This window comes from Cervus elaphus, chromosome 24, assembly GCF_910594005.1.
Source record: "Cervus elaphus chromosome 24, mCerEla1.1, whole genome shotgun sequence".
NCBI lineage: Eukaryota > Metazoa > Chordata > Mammalia > Artiodactyla > Cervidae > Cervus > Cervus elaphus.
Genome location: NC_057838.1, coordinates 59,627,704 through 59,646,464, shown reverse-complemented (window position 1 = coordinate 59,646,464; position 18,761 = coordinate 59,627,704). Strand labels below are relative to the sequence as shown.

The following is an 18,761-nucleotide window of genomic DNA, read 5'->3' as shown; positions in this document are numbered from 1 at the left end:
TGATTTGCATTTCTCTGATAATGAGTGATGTTGAGCATCTTTTCATGTGTTTGTTAGCCATCTGTATGTCTTCTTTGGAGAAATGTCTGTTTAGTTCTTTGGCCCATTTTTTGATTGGGTCATTTATTTTTCTGGAATTGAGCTGCAGGAGTTGCTTGTATATTTTTGAGATTAATCCTTTGTCTGTTGCTTCATTTGCTATTATTTTCTCCCAATCTGAGGGCTGTCTTTTCACCTTACTTATAGTTTCCTTTGTAGTGCAAAAGCTTTTAAGTTTCATTAGGTCCCATTTGTTTAGTTTTGCTTTTATTTCCAATATTCTGGGAGGTGGGTCATAGAGGATCTTGCTGTGATTTATGTTGGAGAGTGTTTTGCCTATGTTCTCCTCTAGGAGTTTTATAGTTTCTGGTCTTACATTTAGATCTTTAATCCATTTTGAGTTTATTTTTGTGTATGGTGTTAGAAAGTGTTCTAGTTTCATTCTTTTACAAGTGGTTGACCAGTTTTCCCAGCACCACTTGTTAAAGAGGTTGTCTTTTTTCCATTGTATATCCTTGCCTCCTTTATTGAAGATAAGGTGTCCATAGGTTCGTGGATTTATCTCTGGGCTTTCTATTCTGTTCCATTGATCTATATTTCTGTCTTTGTGCCAGTACCATACTGTCTTGATGACTGTGGCTTTGCAGTATAGTCTGAAGTCAGGCAGGTTGATTCCTCCAGTTCCATTCTTCTTTCTCAAGATTACTTTGGCTATTCGAGGTTTTTTGTATTTCCATACAAATTGTGAAATTATTTGTTCTAGTTCTGTGAAAAATACCGTTGGTAGCTTGATAGGGATTGCATTGAATCTATAGATTGCTTTGGGTAGAATAGCCATTTTGACAATATTGATTCTTCCAATCCATGAGCATGGTATGTTTCTCCATCTGTTTGTGTCCTCTTTGATTTCTTTCATCAGTGTTTTATAGTTTTCTATGTATAGGTCTTTTGTTTCTTTAGGTAGATATACTCCTAAGTATTTTATTCTTTTTGTTGCAATGGTGAATGGTATTGTTTCCTTAATTTCTCTTCCTGTTTTTTCATTGTTAATATATAGGAATGCAAGGGATTTCTGTGTGTTAATTTTATATCCTGCAACTTTACTATGTTCATTGATTAGCTCTAGTAATTTTCTGGAAGAGTCTTTAGGGTTTTCTATGTAGAGGATCATGTCATCTGCAAACAGCAAGAGTTTCACTTGTTCTTTTCCTATCTGGATTCCCTTTACTTCTTTCTCTGCTCTGATTGCTGTGGCCAAAACTTCCAACACTATGTTGAATAGAAGTGGTGAGAGTGGGCATCCTTGTCTTGTTCCTGATTTCAGGGGAAATGCTTTCAATTTTTCACCATTGAGGGTGATACTTGCTGTGGGTTTGTCATATATAGCTTTTATTATGTTGAGGTATGTTCCTTCTATTCCTGCTTTCTGGAGAGTTTTAATCATGAATGGGTGTTGAATTTTGTCAAAGGCTTTCTCTGCATCTATTGAGATAATCATATGGTTTTTATCTTTCAATTTGTTAATGTGGTATATTACATTGATTGATTTGCGGATGTTAAAGAATCCTTGCATTCCTGGGATCCATGATGAATTCTTGAGATTCAGCACTGTTAGTGGGGATAGATAGTCATTACTGCCACTATTGACTGAAAAAAAAAAGTTCAGAATCTGAATGCTGAAGTTGAGTATTATGTTTTATTCAGTGGACAAAACTGAGGAGTTAAGCCTGGGACACAGCCTTTCAGATGATTCTGCTGAAGCGATCTGCTCCAAAGAGGCAATGGGGGAGCCAGGATATGAGTTTTTGCATCAAAAACCAGGTAGTTGGAGCATTAAAAGATGACTGTTTTGTTTTTAAAAAATTTTTTGGCCATGTTGCATGGCACATGGAATCTTAGTTCCCCAACAAGGAATCTGTCAACTTAAAAAATATTTACAACCTAAAAGTTGAGAGTTATGTTTTATCTGGTGGGAATTTTTAGGACCTCAAGCCTGGGAGACTGCATTCAAATAACCCTGAGAAAACTGCTCTGTGGAGGTAAGAGGAGGAGCCAGGTTATACAGAAGTTTTACACCAAAAGGTAGGTAATCTGAACATCAAAAGATTACTGTTAATTAAAGAAAATGAGATAACCCAAGTAAAAGAATTTAGCGCTTTTCTGTGTATGGGAAGATGGCAGAGTTCAGGCTCACTGAAATCATTCCTTTGATATATAAATCTCAGCTATCTGGGACCAGTTCCTGTATTTTTACATCCTGAGTTTCCTTGGGGTTCACCTTAGGGAGTAGCTGTAGTCTGATGGTTACCAGATGGCAGGTTTTTTGTGTTTGTTTTTTTTTTTTTTTCATTCCTGTGCTCCTTCAGGGTTCATTGGCTCACATCAGAGGGCTCCAATCACTGATGATGATGACATCCTTGTTTACTGATATGGCAGGAAATATTCCACTTCTCAGATCAAACCCACATCTCCCTGCTTTGGAAGCACAGAGCCTTAACCACTGGGCTGTCAGGGAAGTCTCCAGAAGAATGTTGTTAGTCACCCAGTCATGTCTGACCCTCTGTGACCCCGTGGACTGTAGCCCACCAGGTTCTTCCATCCATGGGATTTTCCAGGCAAGAACACTGGAGTGGTTTTCCATTTCCTTCTCCATCCAGAAGATTACTGTTAACTAAAGAAAATGGAGATCAAACAGGAGACGGCAAGAGTGAACATCGACATTTTAGGGATCAGCAAACTAAAATGGACTGGAATGGGTGAATTTAACTCAGATGACTATTATATCTACTACTGTGGGCAGGAATCCCTTAGAAGAAATGGAATAGCCATCATAGTCAACAAAAGAGTCTGAAATGCAGTACTTGGACGCAATCTCAAAAACAACAGAATGAGCTCTGGTCATTTCCAAGGCAAACCATTCAATATCAATGTAACCCAAGTCTACGTCCTAACCAGTAATGCTGAAGAAGCTGAAGTTGAATGGTTCTAGGAAGACCTACAAGACCTATTAGAACTAACACCCAAAAAAGATGTCCTTTTCATTATAGGGGACCGCAATGCAAAAGTAGGAAGTCAAGAAATACCTGGAATAACAGGCAAATTTGGCTTTGGAGTACAGAATAAAGCAGGGCAAAGGCTAATAGAGTTTTGCCGAGAGAACGCACTGGTCATAGCAAACACCCTCTTCCAACAACACAAGAGAAGACTCTACACATGGATATCACCAGATGGTCAGCACTGAAATCAGATTGATTATATTCTTTGCAGCCAAAGATGGAGAAGCTCTATACAGTCAACAAAAACAAGGCTGGGAGCTGACTGTGGCTCAGATCATGAACTCCTTATTGCCAAATTCAGACTTAAATTGAAGAAAGTAGGGAAAACCATTAGACCATTCAGGTATGGCCTAAATCAAATCCCTTATGCTTATACAGTGGAAGTGAGAAATAGATTTAAGGGACTAGATCTGATAGACAGAGTACCTGATGAACTATGGATGGAGGTTCGTGACATTGTACAGGAGACAGGGATCAAGACCATCCCCAAGAAAAAGAAATGCAAGAAAGCAAAATGGTTGTCTGAGGAAGTCTTACAAATAGCTGTGAGAAGAAGAGAAGCAAAAAGCAAAGGAGAAAAGGAAAGATATACCCATTTGAATGCAGAGTTGCAAAGAATAGCAAGGAGAGATAAGAAAGCCTTCCTCAGTGATCAGTGCAAGGAAATAGAGGAAAACAACAGAATGGGAAAGACTAGAGATCTCTTCAAGAAAATTGGAGATACCAAGGGAATATTTCATGCAAAGATGGGCACAATAAAGGACAGAAATGGTATGGACCTAACAGAAGCAGAAGATATTACGAAGAGGCGGCAAGAATACACAGAACTGTGCAAAAAACATCTTCACAACACAGATAATCACGATGGTGTGATCACTCACCTAGAGCCAGACATCCTGGACTATACAGTCAAGTGCACCTTAGGAAGCATCACTATGAACAAAGTTAGTGGAGGTGATGGAATTATAGTTGAGCTATTTCAAATCTTAAAAGATGATGCTGTGAAAGTGCTGCACTCATTATGCCAGCAAATTTGGAAAAGTCAGCAGTGGCCACAGGACTGGAAAAGGTCAGTTTTCATTCCAATCTCTAAGAAAGGCAATGCCAAAGAATGCTCAAACTACTGCACAATTGCAGTCATCTCACACGCTGGTAAAGTAATGCTCAAAATTCTCCAAGCCAGGCTTCAGCAATACGTGCACCGTGAACTTCCAGATGTTCAAGCTGGTTTTATAAAAGGCAGAGGACCCAGAGATCAAATTACCAACATCCACTAGATCATCGAAAAAGCAAGAGAATTCCAGAAAATCATCTATTTTTGCTTTATTGACTACCAAAGCCAAAGCCGTTGACTCTGTGGATCACAACAAACTGTGGAAAATTCTGAAAGAGATGGGAATACCAGACCACCTGACCTGCCTCTTGAGAAATCTGTATGCAGGTCAGGAAGCAACAGTTAGAACTGGACATGGAACAACAGACTGATTCCAAATAGGAGAATGAGTACATCAAGGCTGTATATTGTCACCCTGCTTATTTAACTTCTATGCAGAGTACATCATGCAAAATGCCGGGTTGGATGAAGCACAAGCTGGAATCAAGATTGCAGGGAGAAATATCAATAACCTCAGATATGCAGATGACACCACCCTTATGGCAGAAAGTGAAGAAGAACTAAAGAGTCTCTTGATGAAAGTGAAAGAAGAGAGTGAAAAGGTTTGCTTAAAGCTTAACACTCAGAAAATGAAGATCATGGCCTCTGGTCCCATCACTTCATGGCAAATATATGGGAAAACAATGGAAACAGTGGCAGACTTTATTTTTTTGGGCTCCAAAATCACTGCAGATGTTAACTGCAGCCATGAAATTAAAAGACGCTTGCTCCTTGGAAGAAAAGCTATGACCAACCTAGACAGCATATTAAAAAGTAAAGACATTACTTTGTCAACAAAGGTCCATCTAGTCAAGGCTATGCTTTTTCCAGTAGTCATGTATGGATATGAGAGTTGGACTGTAAAGAAAGCTGAGCGCCGAAGAATTGATGTTTTTGAACTCTTGAGAGTCCCTTGGATTGCAAGGAGATCCAACCAGTCCATCCTAAAGAAGATCAGTCCTGAGTGTTTGTTGGAAGGACTGATGTTGAAGCTGAAACTCCAATACTTTGGCCATCTGATAAGAACAGCTGACTCATTCGAAAAGACCCTGATGCTGGGAAAGACTGATGGTGGGGAGAGAAGGGGACAACAGAGGATGAGATGGTTGGACGGCATCACTGACTCAAGGGACATGAGTTTGGGTAAACTCCAGGAGTTGGTGATGGACAGGGAGGCCTCGTGTGCTGCCATCCATGGGGTCGCAAAGAGTCAGACACAACTGAGTGGACTAAGCTGAAAGAAAATGGACTGGTTCAAAATTGGGAAAGGGATACTTTAAGGCTGTATATTGTCACTCTATATATTTAACTTATATGCAGAGTACAGCATGCAAAATGCTGGGCTGGATGAAGCACAAGCTGGAATCAAGATTGCCAGGAAAAACATGAACAACCTCAGATATGCAGAAGATACCACTCTAATGGCAAAGAATGAAGCGGAACTAAAGAGTCTCTTGATGAGGGTGAGGGAGGAGAGTGAAACAGCTTAAAACTCAACATTCAAAAAACTAAGATCATGGGCATCTGGTCTTATCACTCCATGACAAATAGATGGGGAGAAAGTGGTAGTAGTGACAGATTTTCTTCTCTTGAGCTCTAATATCACTGTGGATTGTGACTGCAGTCATAAAATTAAAAGATGCTTGTTCCTCGAAAGAAAAGCTGTGACAAAACTAAACAGCATGTTAAAAAGCAGAGATATCACTTTGCTGACAAAGGTCTATATAGTCAAAGCTATGGTTTTTCCAGTAGTCATGTACAGATGAGAAAGTTGGACAGTAAAGAAGCTAAAGAATTGATGCTTTCGAACTGTAGTGCTGGAGAAGACTTGAGAGTCCCTTGGACAGCAAGGAGAACAAACCAGTCAATCCTAAAGGAAATCAACCCTGAATATTCACTGGAAGGACTGATGCTGAAGCTAAAGCTCCAATACTTTGGCCACCTGATGCAAAGAGTTGACTCACTGGAAAAGACCCTGAGGTTCGGTAAGATTGAGGGCAGGAGGAGAAGAGGATAAGATGGTTGAATGGCATTACCGACTCAATGGACATGAGTTTAAGCAAACTCTGGGAGATAGTAAAGGACAGGGGAGCCTGGCATGCTGCAGTTCATGGGGTCGCAAAGAGTTGGATACAACTTAGTGACTGAACAACATTGCCTGTTGTTCCTCGGGGTGCCCAATGGTGGTGGTAAGGGGGCTGTTGTGTCTGATGATTTGATGGCTGGTGTTATGTTTCTATTCTAAGTTCCCTCAGGGCTCATGTCAGGGCAGCTGTAATGTGACAGCTTGATGGCTGCAACATCCTTTGTTTCCTAATATGACAGGTAATATTTTCCATTCACACCACCTTTCCCTGGTCACTGACTACTCAACATCACCCATGAATGACCGCCTCCTTGGTTCTAAAAGTCAATCTTTAAAGTAAAGCTTACCCTGAATGAGTCAATTCAGTTAAACTTTTCCTGGAGTTTATTGAGTAATATACCCCGATCCATAGCCTTATTTCCTTCAGCTTGCTTGAATAATGAGGAAGGCTTGAATTCTACTTAAATGGCCCTTTCAACAGTCTTTTTAGTCATAAAATAGTCATGCTACAAAAAATACCGTGTATGTAGCCTTAATAATATTAAAATTTTTATTATTTTTTAATGTCTATTTAGAAGTACTGTAATTTATTTGTGTAAACTCTATCAATAGATGTTTAGACTGCTTTATACTTATAAAATCTTTGGGCTGAATATCTCTTCATGTCCACTGAAGGGGATCAGAATATGCCCTCCCCCCAGGGATGATACTTTGGCAGAGAATTATTTTGAACTGAAGGAATATGAGAAACAGCAGATTCAGGAAGGGCCCTCTGCCCTCCTCCTTTCTACCTAAAAGTGGGACATAAATTTCCTGTGAGTGTTATGGAGCAAGGGCTCCTGTGCCCACGGCACAGAAAGCCAAACTCTGGCAGAGGGTGTGTGCAAAAAACTAAGGTGTTATTATAGCAGGGTACAAGCAAGGGAGTGGGAGAGAAGTCTCAGAGCCAGTGCAACTTGGTCTTTGAGTTGAGGGTGTTTTTATTTATTTTTAAAATAATTTTATTTTATCTATTTATTTTTCGGGCTGTGCTGGGTCTTCATTGCTGCATGGGCTGTTTCCTAGCTGCAGAGAGTGAGGTCTACTCTCCAGTTGCGTTGTGTAATTTCTCTTGTTGTAGAACCCTGGCTCTAGGGCACACAGGCTTCAGTAATGGCATTTCCAGGCTCTAGAACACAGGCTCAATAGTTGTGAATGGGCTTAGCTGCTCCATGGCATGTGGGATATTCCTTGATGAAGGCCTGAACCTGTGTCTCCTGCATTGGCAGGAAGATTCTTTACCAATGAGACACCAGAGAAACCCCCATATATTTATTTTTTTTAATATTTATTTTACTTTTTTGGCTGTGCCAGATCTTAGTTGTGGCACTCGAACTCTTAGTTTTGATTTGTGGGGTCTATTTATAGTTCCCTGATCAGGGATCGAACAGGGACTCCTGTATCAGGGGTGCGGACCACCAGGGAAGTCCCTGGGAGTGTTTTTAAAGGGAACAGAGAAGCCGAGATTAGTCATCATCTTGGCACGTTTCTGTGACATTTCTTAATCATATTTTTGGGAGCCATGATGTCTCTGGTTTACCGCTCTCCGGTCAGATGGTTCATGTCTCGGGGCCTGTTAGTTCATCTTACCCTGGAGAAACAACCTGAGTTTGTACATTAATGATATCTCCAACAGCAACTTTGGTACATCAGTTACATTTTCAACAACAGCAATTTCAGTCATCTGACTCTGGCTGATTAGAGTTCAAGTAGCAAAGTGTCGACTACAAAATTAGTCACAACCTGAAAGTAGACAGTTGTTTTACTTGGAGGGAATGTTAAGGACTCTGAGCCCAGGAGGCAACATCTCAATACTCCTGAGAAAACTGCTTGGAGGCAGGAGAGGGAGTCAGGTGATATACAAGTTTGCAACAAAAGGGGCGGGTGGTCTGAACATCAAAGATTATTGTTAAGTAGTAAGGAAAATCAAGTATCAAGCAAAGATATTTAGTGTTCTTCTATGTATGGGAAGATGCAAGCCTCTGGGCTTATTGAATTCATTCCTTTCACGTGAGCCTCAGCTATCTGGGGCCAAATCTTGTTTCTTTTTTTAAAAATATATATATATTTTAAATTTTATTTATTTACTTTAGGCAGTGCTGGGTCTTTGCTGCTGCACGGGCTTTTCTCTGGTTGAAGGGAGCAGGGGGCCATTCTCCAGCTGTGATGTGCGCAGGCCTCTCATTGTGGTGGTTTCTCCTTTTGCGGAGCACGGGCTCTAGGGCATTCCGGCCCCAGTAGTTGCAGCGTGAAGGCTCAGTAGTTGTGGCTCCTGGGCTCCAGAGCACAGGCTCAGTAGTTGTGACTCACGGGCTTAGTTGTTCCCCAGCACATGGGATCTTCCCGGATCAGAAACTAAACTCACGCATTGTTGGGCAGATTCTTTAGCAGTGAGCCACCAGGGAAGCCCCCACATCCTGTTTCTTGATAGTTTACATACTGAATTCCTTGTTCACTGACCTCAGCAATCACTGTGGGGGGTCGAGGCACCTGCTGGATCGAAGGCATTGTGTTCCCTTTTAGGAGCCCTCATTCGCATTTGGAGGCCAGAAATCGCTGATGGCTGTGACACTTCTTGCCCACTGATATGGCAGGAAGTGCTTCATCTCACAAAAGGATTGTGGTCAAAGGGGTCAAGAAAAGGAATAAAGTTTTGGATAGAGAGGTTAACCATAAACTTGGTAAGGGAATGTACTTTGGAGGGGCTCAGTTTCATGAGAAAAGCAACCCCCCCATACTAGGAGATGGGGAGCCAGCACTGAGATGAATCTTCACAAACAAACATTACTTTAGCAATCCTTATCTTCCATTAGTTTCCCCCTTATATTTACTTTCCCACGATTTATTACTCAAAGAAGCTCAAACCCCTTTTGTCTTGCTACATCTCCAAAATTTATCACTCCCTGTTAAGAAATGGTATATAAACCCTCAGGCCTAATGGCTTTTTGGGAGTTTTCATTTCATTTCTGTGAGGTCCCTCCCATCCATATGAAATAAACCTTTTTCTGTTGTTAATCTGTCATTTGTCGGTTTAAACTGTAGGGCCTCGGTCAATGAACCTAAGAGGTTAGAGTAAAAAGCTTTTTCCTTCCTTACACCATCTTTGTCCACATCACCAATCATTTCCTTTGCAATTGCTTGGCACATTTTGACCCTGATACTTATTGCCAAGTGTATTTAAGACTGTAGACATATTCATGCTGACTAACAAGGTATGTTTAAGCATTCTGATGAGCCTGATTGTTTTCTTAGACCCAAATCCCACTGCCTCATGAAGTCTTTTACTTCCACTCACCATCATCTCTTTCCCTTTTGTGAAATCTTTTCCACCTAGGGTCTGCAGTACTTTGTAGATGAGCGTTTCACTGTTTTCTTGTTCCTTTTTTTTTTCGGTTGTGCCATGTGGCTTGTAGGATCCTAGTGTCCCTACCAGGGACAAACCTGGCCCCAGGAGTAAAAGTGCCCAGTCCTAACCACTGGACCTCCAGGGAATTCCCATTGTTTATTCATTAGAAAAAGAAGAAAGAAAAATGTCAGCTTGTATTTGTGTCTGGTCTTATGTATGGAAGTAGAAATGCAAATACTAATTAGATGAAGTTACCACTTTCCTGGGCTTCCCTCATAGCTCAGTTGGTAAAGAATCTGCCTGCAATGCAAGAGACCCCGGTTTGATTCCTGGGTCAGGAAGATCTGCTGGAGAAGGGATAGGCTACCCACTCCAGTATTCTTGGTCTTCCCTAGTGGCTCAGTTAGTAAAGAATCTACCTGTAATGTGAGAGACCTGGGTTCAATCCCTGGGCTGGGAAGATCCCCTGGAGAAGGGAAAGGCTACCCACTCCAGTATTCTGGCCTGGAGAATTCCATGGACTGTGTAGTCCATGGGGTCACAAACAGTCAGACACGACTGAGCAACTTTCACTTTCACCACTTTCCAGGAGCTCACAGTCCAGTGGACACCTGAATCTCGCAGTTAAATGAATCTTGTGAGTAGTGGGGTGGGATGGGGATTTAAAAAATGGCTATAATTAATCTCCTGCTAACAGTCTGACAGAAAAGCACAGCAAGTGATATCTGTTTATGGGTCTCTGGCACTAACTAACAAGAGGTGCTCAAATTCACATTTCCCCACCTCCCCCAAAATGAGGGGATGTAATTATAAAAGCAGAGTAAGTTTCCAAACTAAAAGTACCATGGCTTATTCATTCCAGCAGCTAGAGCATTTGGCCCACATAGAAGGCACTCAGGAACTGAATAAACACATGGATGGATGAAGACAGCTGACTGCAAGCAAGGAAAAACTTAAATTTTAAGTACAATTTCCTTATACCTAAAAAGGGCAGATCTTGAAGTTGCCTTTGTTGTGATGATGAGGTGGTGAAGATTTGGGAGAAGTTCATAGGGAATGAAATGCCCTCTGGACTTGCCAGGTGGCACTAGTGGTAAAGAACCCACCTGCCAATACAGGAGACATAAGAGAAGCAGGTTCAATTCCTGGGTTGGGACGATGCCCTGGAGGAGGGCATGACAACCCACTCCAGTATTCTTGCCTGGAGAATCCCATGGATAGAGAAGCCTGGAAGCTGCAGTCCATAGGGTTGCAAAGAGTCAGAGAGGACTGAAGTGACTTAGCACTCACACACAAAAGGTCCTCTATTATAAAGGAAAGAAAAGCTCAGGGAGACAGCTAGGAAGTGGGGGAGGAAAACTTTTTGAAAAGAGTAGAGCGTGGTTTGGAGAGGAAAAAAGAGATGTGGCAGAGAAGAGCAGGGGGAGAAATACATTTTAAGACTTTTAAGAAATCTGTTGTATAATTTGTGATCTCAAGAAAACATTGGTAAAAACAATGCGTTCTTCTGTGTCCTTGAGTCTGGTCAGGACTTGTCTTTTGAATGTGTCAAGATACCACTATCAAGCCGGGTCCAGGGTGAGAGCTGGGACAGGGCGGGAGGCCTAGGGTCATTTGTGTTCACACGCACTTTGTGCTGAATCACAGCTGTGATTTGGTAGCCCGAGGAAGAAGGCGGGGAACACTGAATGCCTTGTGGAATTACAGCGGTGGCAGGGATGATTTCATCTGGCTCCAGAAGTCAGCTGTGGGTAAGTAGTGATTCTCACTCCATTTGGTTTGTCCAATGCCCAGCACCTAACAGGAGGTTGGAAAGTATGTGCGACTGATTGAATCGTACAGAATAAAGGAGTGGGCGGATTATAGCAATCGGCGAAGTGGTGATTATTATCCCACTGTAGAGATGAAGACACTGAGGCCTGAAGGTGACCGAATCCAAGCCTCTTGGAGGGCAGGGCGGAGCCAATACCAGCTCCCGCTCCGGTTCCCGCTCGCCCCGCCCCTCGCCATCGGCGCCCCACCCCGCCCCCACACTTCCGGATCCTGCTCCACCCCCAAGAGCACTTCCGGCCCTGGGGCTGGACGTCGGGTCGCCGAATGGTTAGGCGGTATGTCGGCTCCTTGAGGGCCTGCAGAACCACAGGGCCATTGGCTCAGGGGCAGCGGGCCCAGGCAGCAGCGGGCTCTTATTTTCTCGGGCATTACGCGACAGACGTTTCTCTGAGGAAAGCCTGGGGCCTTGGCCTGCGGGTGACGTCACTTCCGGCGCCGGTCAGGCAGGCGACGGCGGGGAAAGGGCTCGAGCTCCGTTTGGTGGCGGGGAGGTGTCAAGGCGGGTCGGCTTTGTATTTACGAATTTCTGGAGCTCAGGGTAGTTTAGGAGAGGCGGTGTTCCAAGTGGAGTTGTTGGATTTGGCAAATAAAAATGCAGGGAGTCTAGTTAAACTTGAATTTTAACTAGATAAATACTTTTTTAGTATAGATATAGCCCAAATATTGTACGGAACATATTTAGTTTTTAACAATTCCTAATTTATTTGAAATTGAAGTTTGATTGGACGTTCTGTATTTTATCTGGCCGCCTTAGTCTTGGGCGCCCCCTGCCTTGGGTTCTGCTATCCATTGGCAACGCTGGTATCCTCTAGGCCTGTTATCTATCGGGGAAACAGGTACAAATTTCGTCCAGACCGTCAAAATCAGCTATTGCTCCGTGCTAAGCCACTTTTATGGCCAGTGCTCTTTGGCCAGCCCCAGCAATAGCTGGGGCCCGTTTTGAATCCCCATGGTAGCTCCCTCTGTGTTTTCCCGTTCACAGCTGGAGTCAGGAACGGTTTGTCTTCTTTTAATGGGAAAGTTGAGCTCCATGCAGGCTAAGTGATCCCAGGCTGGACGTTGCCAGGTTTTTTTTTTTGGTGTAGGATAAAGCAATGTTTGCAGTTGAGGTTTTCAGTGTTAACAATGGACAGCTTCAGAGAGCCCAGGGATGTCAAAGGAAGAGCATTAGTCTCATCTCACCTCTCATTTTGCACAGGAGAGCCAGTGAGAGAAATGGAGCTGTCCCTGTGGTAGAGCTGGAGCCTGATTCCCCTGCTCTGTCTAACTTGCTGCTGCGGTCAGCATGTATGGTGGGCGTTTATTAATTATAACTAGAAAATAAATTTATAATTTATTAAAGCAACGCCTTGTTAGAGATGAGCTCTTTAGCACTTTATTGTCCCTAAACTACTCCGCAACCTCTTGGCCTTCACCTCAAGTCTTCTTTGGCCTTTACTGTGCCCAGTGGGGAAAATGATTATTTGGACTCAGTGGTAGAAGCCTGTCCTTTGCCTGCCCCAGCCACGCGGCTCTCACCCCTGTGGGTGGTGTGATCCAAGATTTGTTATGTCAGAGCAAAAGGCATGTTCTTGGCAGGGGTGGGTCTGGCCATGTAGGTGGGAGGGCATCCTTTTTGTCCTGCAGGTTGGGCCCCGTTGTACCTGGGGTCATGTGGTGTCTAAGGGCTTTTTTAAGCTTCTGCTGTGAATCAGAGTTGAACCTGAAGCTGTTGCTGGGCTGGCCTGGAGTGTGGGATTCTTCAGGCTTTGTGCCCCAAGGATGTGCCTGGACCTGCTTGTCAGTGTCCCGGCAAACCTACAGCCTCCCTGCACAGACTTAGTCTTTCCAGGCTCCCCAGCCCAGGCCTGTGAGATAATGAAACAGAGCAGCCTGGAGGTCACTAGGCTCCAGGTCAGTTGGTGGCATAGCCAGCAGCTTTGTCGCAACTGAAGTAAAGAGGTAAAGAGGCAAGGAAGGAGTGCCAGAAAGGGGTGTTACCCTGGGCAAGGCTCAGAAGTGCAGGAGGTGGAAAGGGGCCGGATGGAAGCCCACGGATAGTAATTTCTTCCTCTGTGAATGATTAACTCTCAGCTGAAGGAGGTGGTCTAGGAGGAGGGCTCTGCTAACAGGACTTCTGGACTCTGGGCAAGGTGTCCAGAGAGCTGGCGTGTGGCCTACAGAAGAGGAGGACGTAGTTGGTTAGACTGCAGGCCTGGGCTCAGAAGACTGGAGTGAGATCAGACAGCTGTGGACCTCAGGGAATCTCCTGGGTCTGGCCGATGGCTCATTCCTGCAGCAGCAGCAGCAGCTGTGGGGTCCACTGGCCCTGAGCCCATAGAGCCGTGGTTCTAAGGGAAGCCTCCTGTCTCTGGCTTTGCAACGGCCTAACCAGTGCTTTCTTCCTCCTAGGCAGCCATGGATGCCAAGTGGTGCTGAGCGCGGTGGGACATGGCTGCAGCCCTGCAGGTCCTGCGTCACTTGGCCAGAGCCCCCTTGGGCCCACTCGTCTGGGGGGGCCCATTGGCCCGCCTGGCCAGCAGCATGGCTCTGGCAGAGCAGGCCCGGCAGCTGTTTGAGAGCACTGTGGGTGCAGTGCTGCCCGGCCCCATGCTGCAGCGGGTCCTGTCCTTGGACCCTGACAGCGGAGAGCTGAAGGTGCGGGACCGGAGCTTTCAGCTGCGACAGAACGTCTACCTGGTGGGCTTTGGCAAGGCTGTGCTGGGCATGGCAGCTGCAGCTGAGGAGCTCCTGGGCCAGCATCTTGTGCAGGGCGTGATCAGCGTTCCCAAGGGGATCCGTGCAACCATGGAGCATGCTGGCAAGCAGTAAGGAACCTGGGGGTGCTGTTCTCATCTGGAGGGGAACCTGGGCCCAGGTTCAGGCTGGATCGGGGCCTCCTTCCTTCACCAGCTTCCAGTTTCTTCTGGGAGTGGCCTGGCTCCAGGGTGGGTGTCAGTGGGCGTTCTTGTTCATATCCCCTTCACCTGTACATCTGAGAAACCAGGCGGGACACGGAGCCCACTGCATCTCTGGCTCTCCCTTCTCTCTCCCCTGAGGGAGATGCTGCTGAAGCCACACAGCCGCATCCAGGTATTTGAGGGTGCGGAGGACAACCTGCCGGACCGGGACGCTCTGCGGGCTGCTCTGGCCATCAGGCAGCTGGCCGAAGGCCTCACCGCTGATGACCTGCTGCTCGTGCTCATCTCAGGTGAGGGTGCCACATTGGCCTAGGACTCTGTGTGTGTGTGTGTGCGCGGCAGCGGGGAGGTTTCCCAGTATCAGGTGTGCAAGGAACCGTTGGTTGGAGCCCTCAAGGTCACAGATTAGAGGCAGTAAAGATCTGGGTGGCTGACTCCTTGGTGGCCTCCCCTGAGCTGTGGGGCCCTCCACTCGACTGACCTTGTCAGATAACTGTGAGCAGGCACACAGGAAGGTCTTTCAAGGAAGACATCTCTGTTGCTACCACTGTCACCTGGGGATAGGGATAGAACCCCGGTTTCCAGCTCCCTGAGCCCCCTCCCTCATTTTCTGCTGTGTCCTCCAGGTCTGTTTCCTTTTCCAAGGTCTTAAGGAATAGTTCTTCCAGTGTCTTCTGGGACCTGGGCTACCCCAAGGCAGAGTTCAACCTCAGGTGCCTTGGTTGTGGTGACTGTGTGGGCATTCACTGTATGTCCACACGGGGGCACCCTAACCCCTCTTTCTAGCACCCACATCCCTAAGTGAGCACTGCCTGCCGGCTCCGGCTCCCCAGGTCGGGAAGTCCCGGTGCCATCCATCCCCTCTGCTCAAAGCCTTCATTGTCTCTGCAGGGGGTGGCTCAGCCCTCCTGCCCGCCCCCATCCCACCTGTCACTCTGGAGGAGAAGCAGACACTAACCAAGCTGCTGGCGGCCCGGGGAGCCACAATCCAGGAGCTGAACACCATCCGGAAGGCCCTGTCCCAGCTCAAGGGCGGGGGGCTGGCTCAGGCCGCCTACCCTGCTCAGGTGTGTGGGGCCCTTCTTCACCAGGCAGTCCCGGGCTGGTGGAACCAGGCCCACATGTGCCAGGGAGATGAAGGGCAGAGGCCTGGTATGGGAGTCCACAGGGCTAGGTGTTTTGCACACCCACTTGAGAGGGGTTAGAAGTGGGCGAGGAAGTGCATTGGGTGGTGTGAAGACATGTGGCTAGATGAAGGCAGTTTGTCCTCTTGGGCCCTGGGGCAAGGATCAGGTGGGGCTGAGCCTTGCCTCTGCGACCCCTCCCCAGGTGGTGAGCCTCATTCTGTCAGACGTGGTGGGGGACCCCGTGGAGGTGATTGCCAGCGGCCCCACTGTGGCCAGCATCCACAGCGTGCAAGACTGTCTGCACATCCTCAATCACTATGGCCTTCGCGCTGCCCTGCCACGTTCTGTGAAGACTGTGCTGGCCCGAGCCGACTCTGACCCCCACGGGCCACACACCTGTGGTCACGTCCTCAATGTGATCCTTGGCTCCAATGCACTGGCACTGGCGGAGGCTCAGAAGCAGGCCGAGGCGCTGGGATACAGGGCTGTGGTGCTGAGCACAGCCATACAGGGTGATGTGAAAAGTGTGGCCCAGTTCTACGGGCTGCTGGCCCGAGTCGCTGGAGCCCGCCTTGCCCTGCCTGGCGCTGGAGCGTCTGTGGAGGAGGATGACCGACTCTGTGAACTTGCAGCTGACCTCCAGCTCCCAGATCTGCAGCTGAAGGAGGCTCTGGAGGCTGTGGTGGGCGCTCAGGGACCAGTCTGCCTGCTGGCTGGTGGCGAGCCCACGGTGCAGTTGCAGGGCTCAGGCAAGGGTGGCCGCAACCAGGAGCTGGCCCTGCGTGTTGGAGCAGAGCTGGGACAGTGGCCACTGGGGACTGTGGACGTGCTGTTTTTGAGCGGCGGCACTGATGGGCAGGATGGGCCCACGGAGGCAGCCGGGGCCTGGGTCAGGCCTGAGCTTTCCAGCCAGGCCGCCGCCGAGGGTCTGGACGTGGCCACCTTCCTAGCCCACAATGACTCACATACCTTCTTCTGCCGCTTCCAGGGTGGGGCACACCTGCTGCACACGGGGCTGACCGGCACCAATGTCATGGACGCCCACTTCCTGTTCCTGCAGCCACAGTGATGATGTAGGTCATGTTTTTGGGAACCTAGAAGAGGCCTGCAGGGCGGCGTCCTGGAACAGACCAGGTTTGGTCCCCAGGGCCTGACTAAGCTTTAGGGCCCCGTCTCCCTTGGCCGTGGCCATTTGGTTGGCCCTTACACCTCCCAACCAGGGCACCCTCTGTGTCCAGTTTCACACTGGCCAGGCAGATGGGGGCTCTCTTCCACCCCTACTTTCAGCCATGGCAGCAGGTACCCCAGAGGAGCAGGACAGGCCCCTGGGCCAGTTCGCTGTTCCTAGTCTTCTCCCCCAGGCAGCCCCTCTGCTCAGCTCCCAAGCCTGTTTCTTCTGTGGGGTGAAGCAAGAAGGACTGAAAATAAAAAGGACCACGCTCTGGGTTCTCAGTGCGTCCTCTCTCAGAGCACAGACTGGCAGGGGGCTGCCGGGAGCGGAGTGGTGGCCGCCAGCGGCCTCTGCACCGGGGCCCTGCAGGAGTTCGCTGTCCCGTCTCTGCAGGGCACTCGATTCACCTAAACAGGCGCCTGGGAGGGTTGGGCCTGGCGTGCTTGATGTGGGTGAGCAGAGACCCCAGGGAGGACAGGCCTCAGGACGTTAGTCTAGCTGTCACTCCCCGCTGTGGCATCCCTGCTGAGGTGTCTCACTGGGCACGTGCTTGCTGCCTGCCCCACCAAGGACTTCCCTCCCTTCTGTCTTTGGACAGTCCTTAGCCAGACTGTACCTTTGGTTGAGCTGCCTCCTTTTTCCAGGGGCTATTCCCAGCCACACAGGACACTGGCTCTTGTTTCCTTGTGCCAGGCCCTTTTTCCCAGCCGAACTGCCCCCCGCCCCCAACCAGATCCTTCAGCCATTCCTCTGGGGACACCGTCCGGGTCCTGGTGCCAGCCTGCGGTTGGGTGGGGGGGCGGTCTTCAGTGCTGGGATCCAGCAGCCCCTCCCCCTGTTCCAGCTGGCCGGGGAGAGGAGCCCAGGGGAGGGGCTCTCTTGGCCAGACTAACAGCCTGCGCTGGGAGACAGGGGCCGCTGTCCCGGTCTCCTTGGACCTCTTCGCTGAGTGTCCGAGCCCGCCGCTGGCTGCCCCCGCCGTGCGCCACGGCTCCAATCCCTATATGAGTGAGCAGTAGAATCACATAGGAATAAAAAGCCATAGAGAACAGCGAGGCCTGGGGCTGCTCCTGCTGGCCCCCACCCCACCCCAGCCACGCCCTCCCCTCTGAGGCTGTGAGGGACTCGGGGCCAGGGCTGGCCTGCCCTGCCCCTGGGAAGAGCCTCCTTCCGTCCTTGGACTCCAGACCGCAGCGTGCAGATGGTTCCTGGTGGGCTGGGGACGGGCAGGGAGGTGAGCTGGGTTCTGGGGACCAGGGGGATTTAGGGGAGAGGGGAATTGGCACCCCTCTGTGATGCTGGGGCTCCATTTCCTTCTGTCCTGGCAGGAGGGTCCTTCTGGCTGGGGCGGGGCGGGGGTGGGGTCATAGTCTTGGGGGGTACTGTCCTCACACGGCCGAGCCTGTGCCCAGGGGCTCCTCCGGCACCCTCTAGACATGCCCTGGCCCCACTTCAGTCCTCCCTGTGAGGCACGAGTGTTAGCACTGGGCACCAAGTTCCCTGCAAGGGCAGGACGAAGGCTGGGGCTGTGGCCGAGGACCCGTCCGCCGTGTCCCCCAGCGTGTGCAGGCGTGCGTGTGTGTGTGTGTGGTAGCATGCAAGCGTGCCGGTGTTGGTGCTGGTATCCCAGGAGGAGGAGCACATCTGTGTGTATGCACGGACATCCTCAGCACGGGCGGTCCTGCTTCCTGGACGCGTGGCTGCTTACTCGCCTGCTCAGGGGGTTGAGTGTGGGTGGGGTCTAGCCAGAAGTTCCCCCCGTGTCACCTCCTTGGCCCCTGCCCTGAGCCTGTGTTTGTGGGGACTGGGAGGCCGGAGGCTGGGTTGGGCCTAAGCCGTTAGATTTGCCCATTTGGTAACCCCTCGATGAGAAAGGATATATTTGACTGCAATCTAGATGAAAATGTGAAATAAAGCCTACACGGTGAGTGTTCTGTAGGACTTATTATCTGTTCCATAAACCTCAATTATGGGCCGTAATAACCGCTCCCATCCTTGGCTCTTGGCTTCC

At 48.4% G+C, this 18,761-nt stretch overlaps 1 protein-coding gene across 8 annotated transcripts; it reads left to right on the top strand.

The window, feature by feature from the left end:
• Positions 1-11,759: 11,759 nt before the first annotated feature.
• On the top strand, positions 11,760-18,413 carry GLYCTK (glycerate kinase). Of its 8 annotated transcripts, none has more exons than XM_043886591.1 (6): positions 11,841-11,990; positions 12,751-12,839; positions 13,944-14,359; positions 14,591-14,742; positions 15,344-15,519; positions 15,782-18,413. In XM_043886591.1, exons 3-6 carry the CDS (start codon positions 13,983-13,985, stop codon positions 16,646-16,648), a joined length of 1,572 nt encoding a protein of 523 aa, XP_043742526.1. In that variant the 5' UTR covers positions 11,841-11,990; positions 12,751-12,839; positions 13,944-13,982; the 3' UTR covers positions 16,649-18,413. The 8 variants fall into 8 exon arrangements, with proteins under 8 accessions (XP_043742525.1, XP_043742530.1, XP_043742526.1 ...); XM_043886592.1 differs by having other exon boundaries at positions 12,751-12,844; positions 13,948-14,359; XM_043886589.1 differs by having other exon boundaries at positions 12,751-12,844.
• Positions 18,414-18,761: the final 348 nt, after the last annotated feature.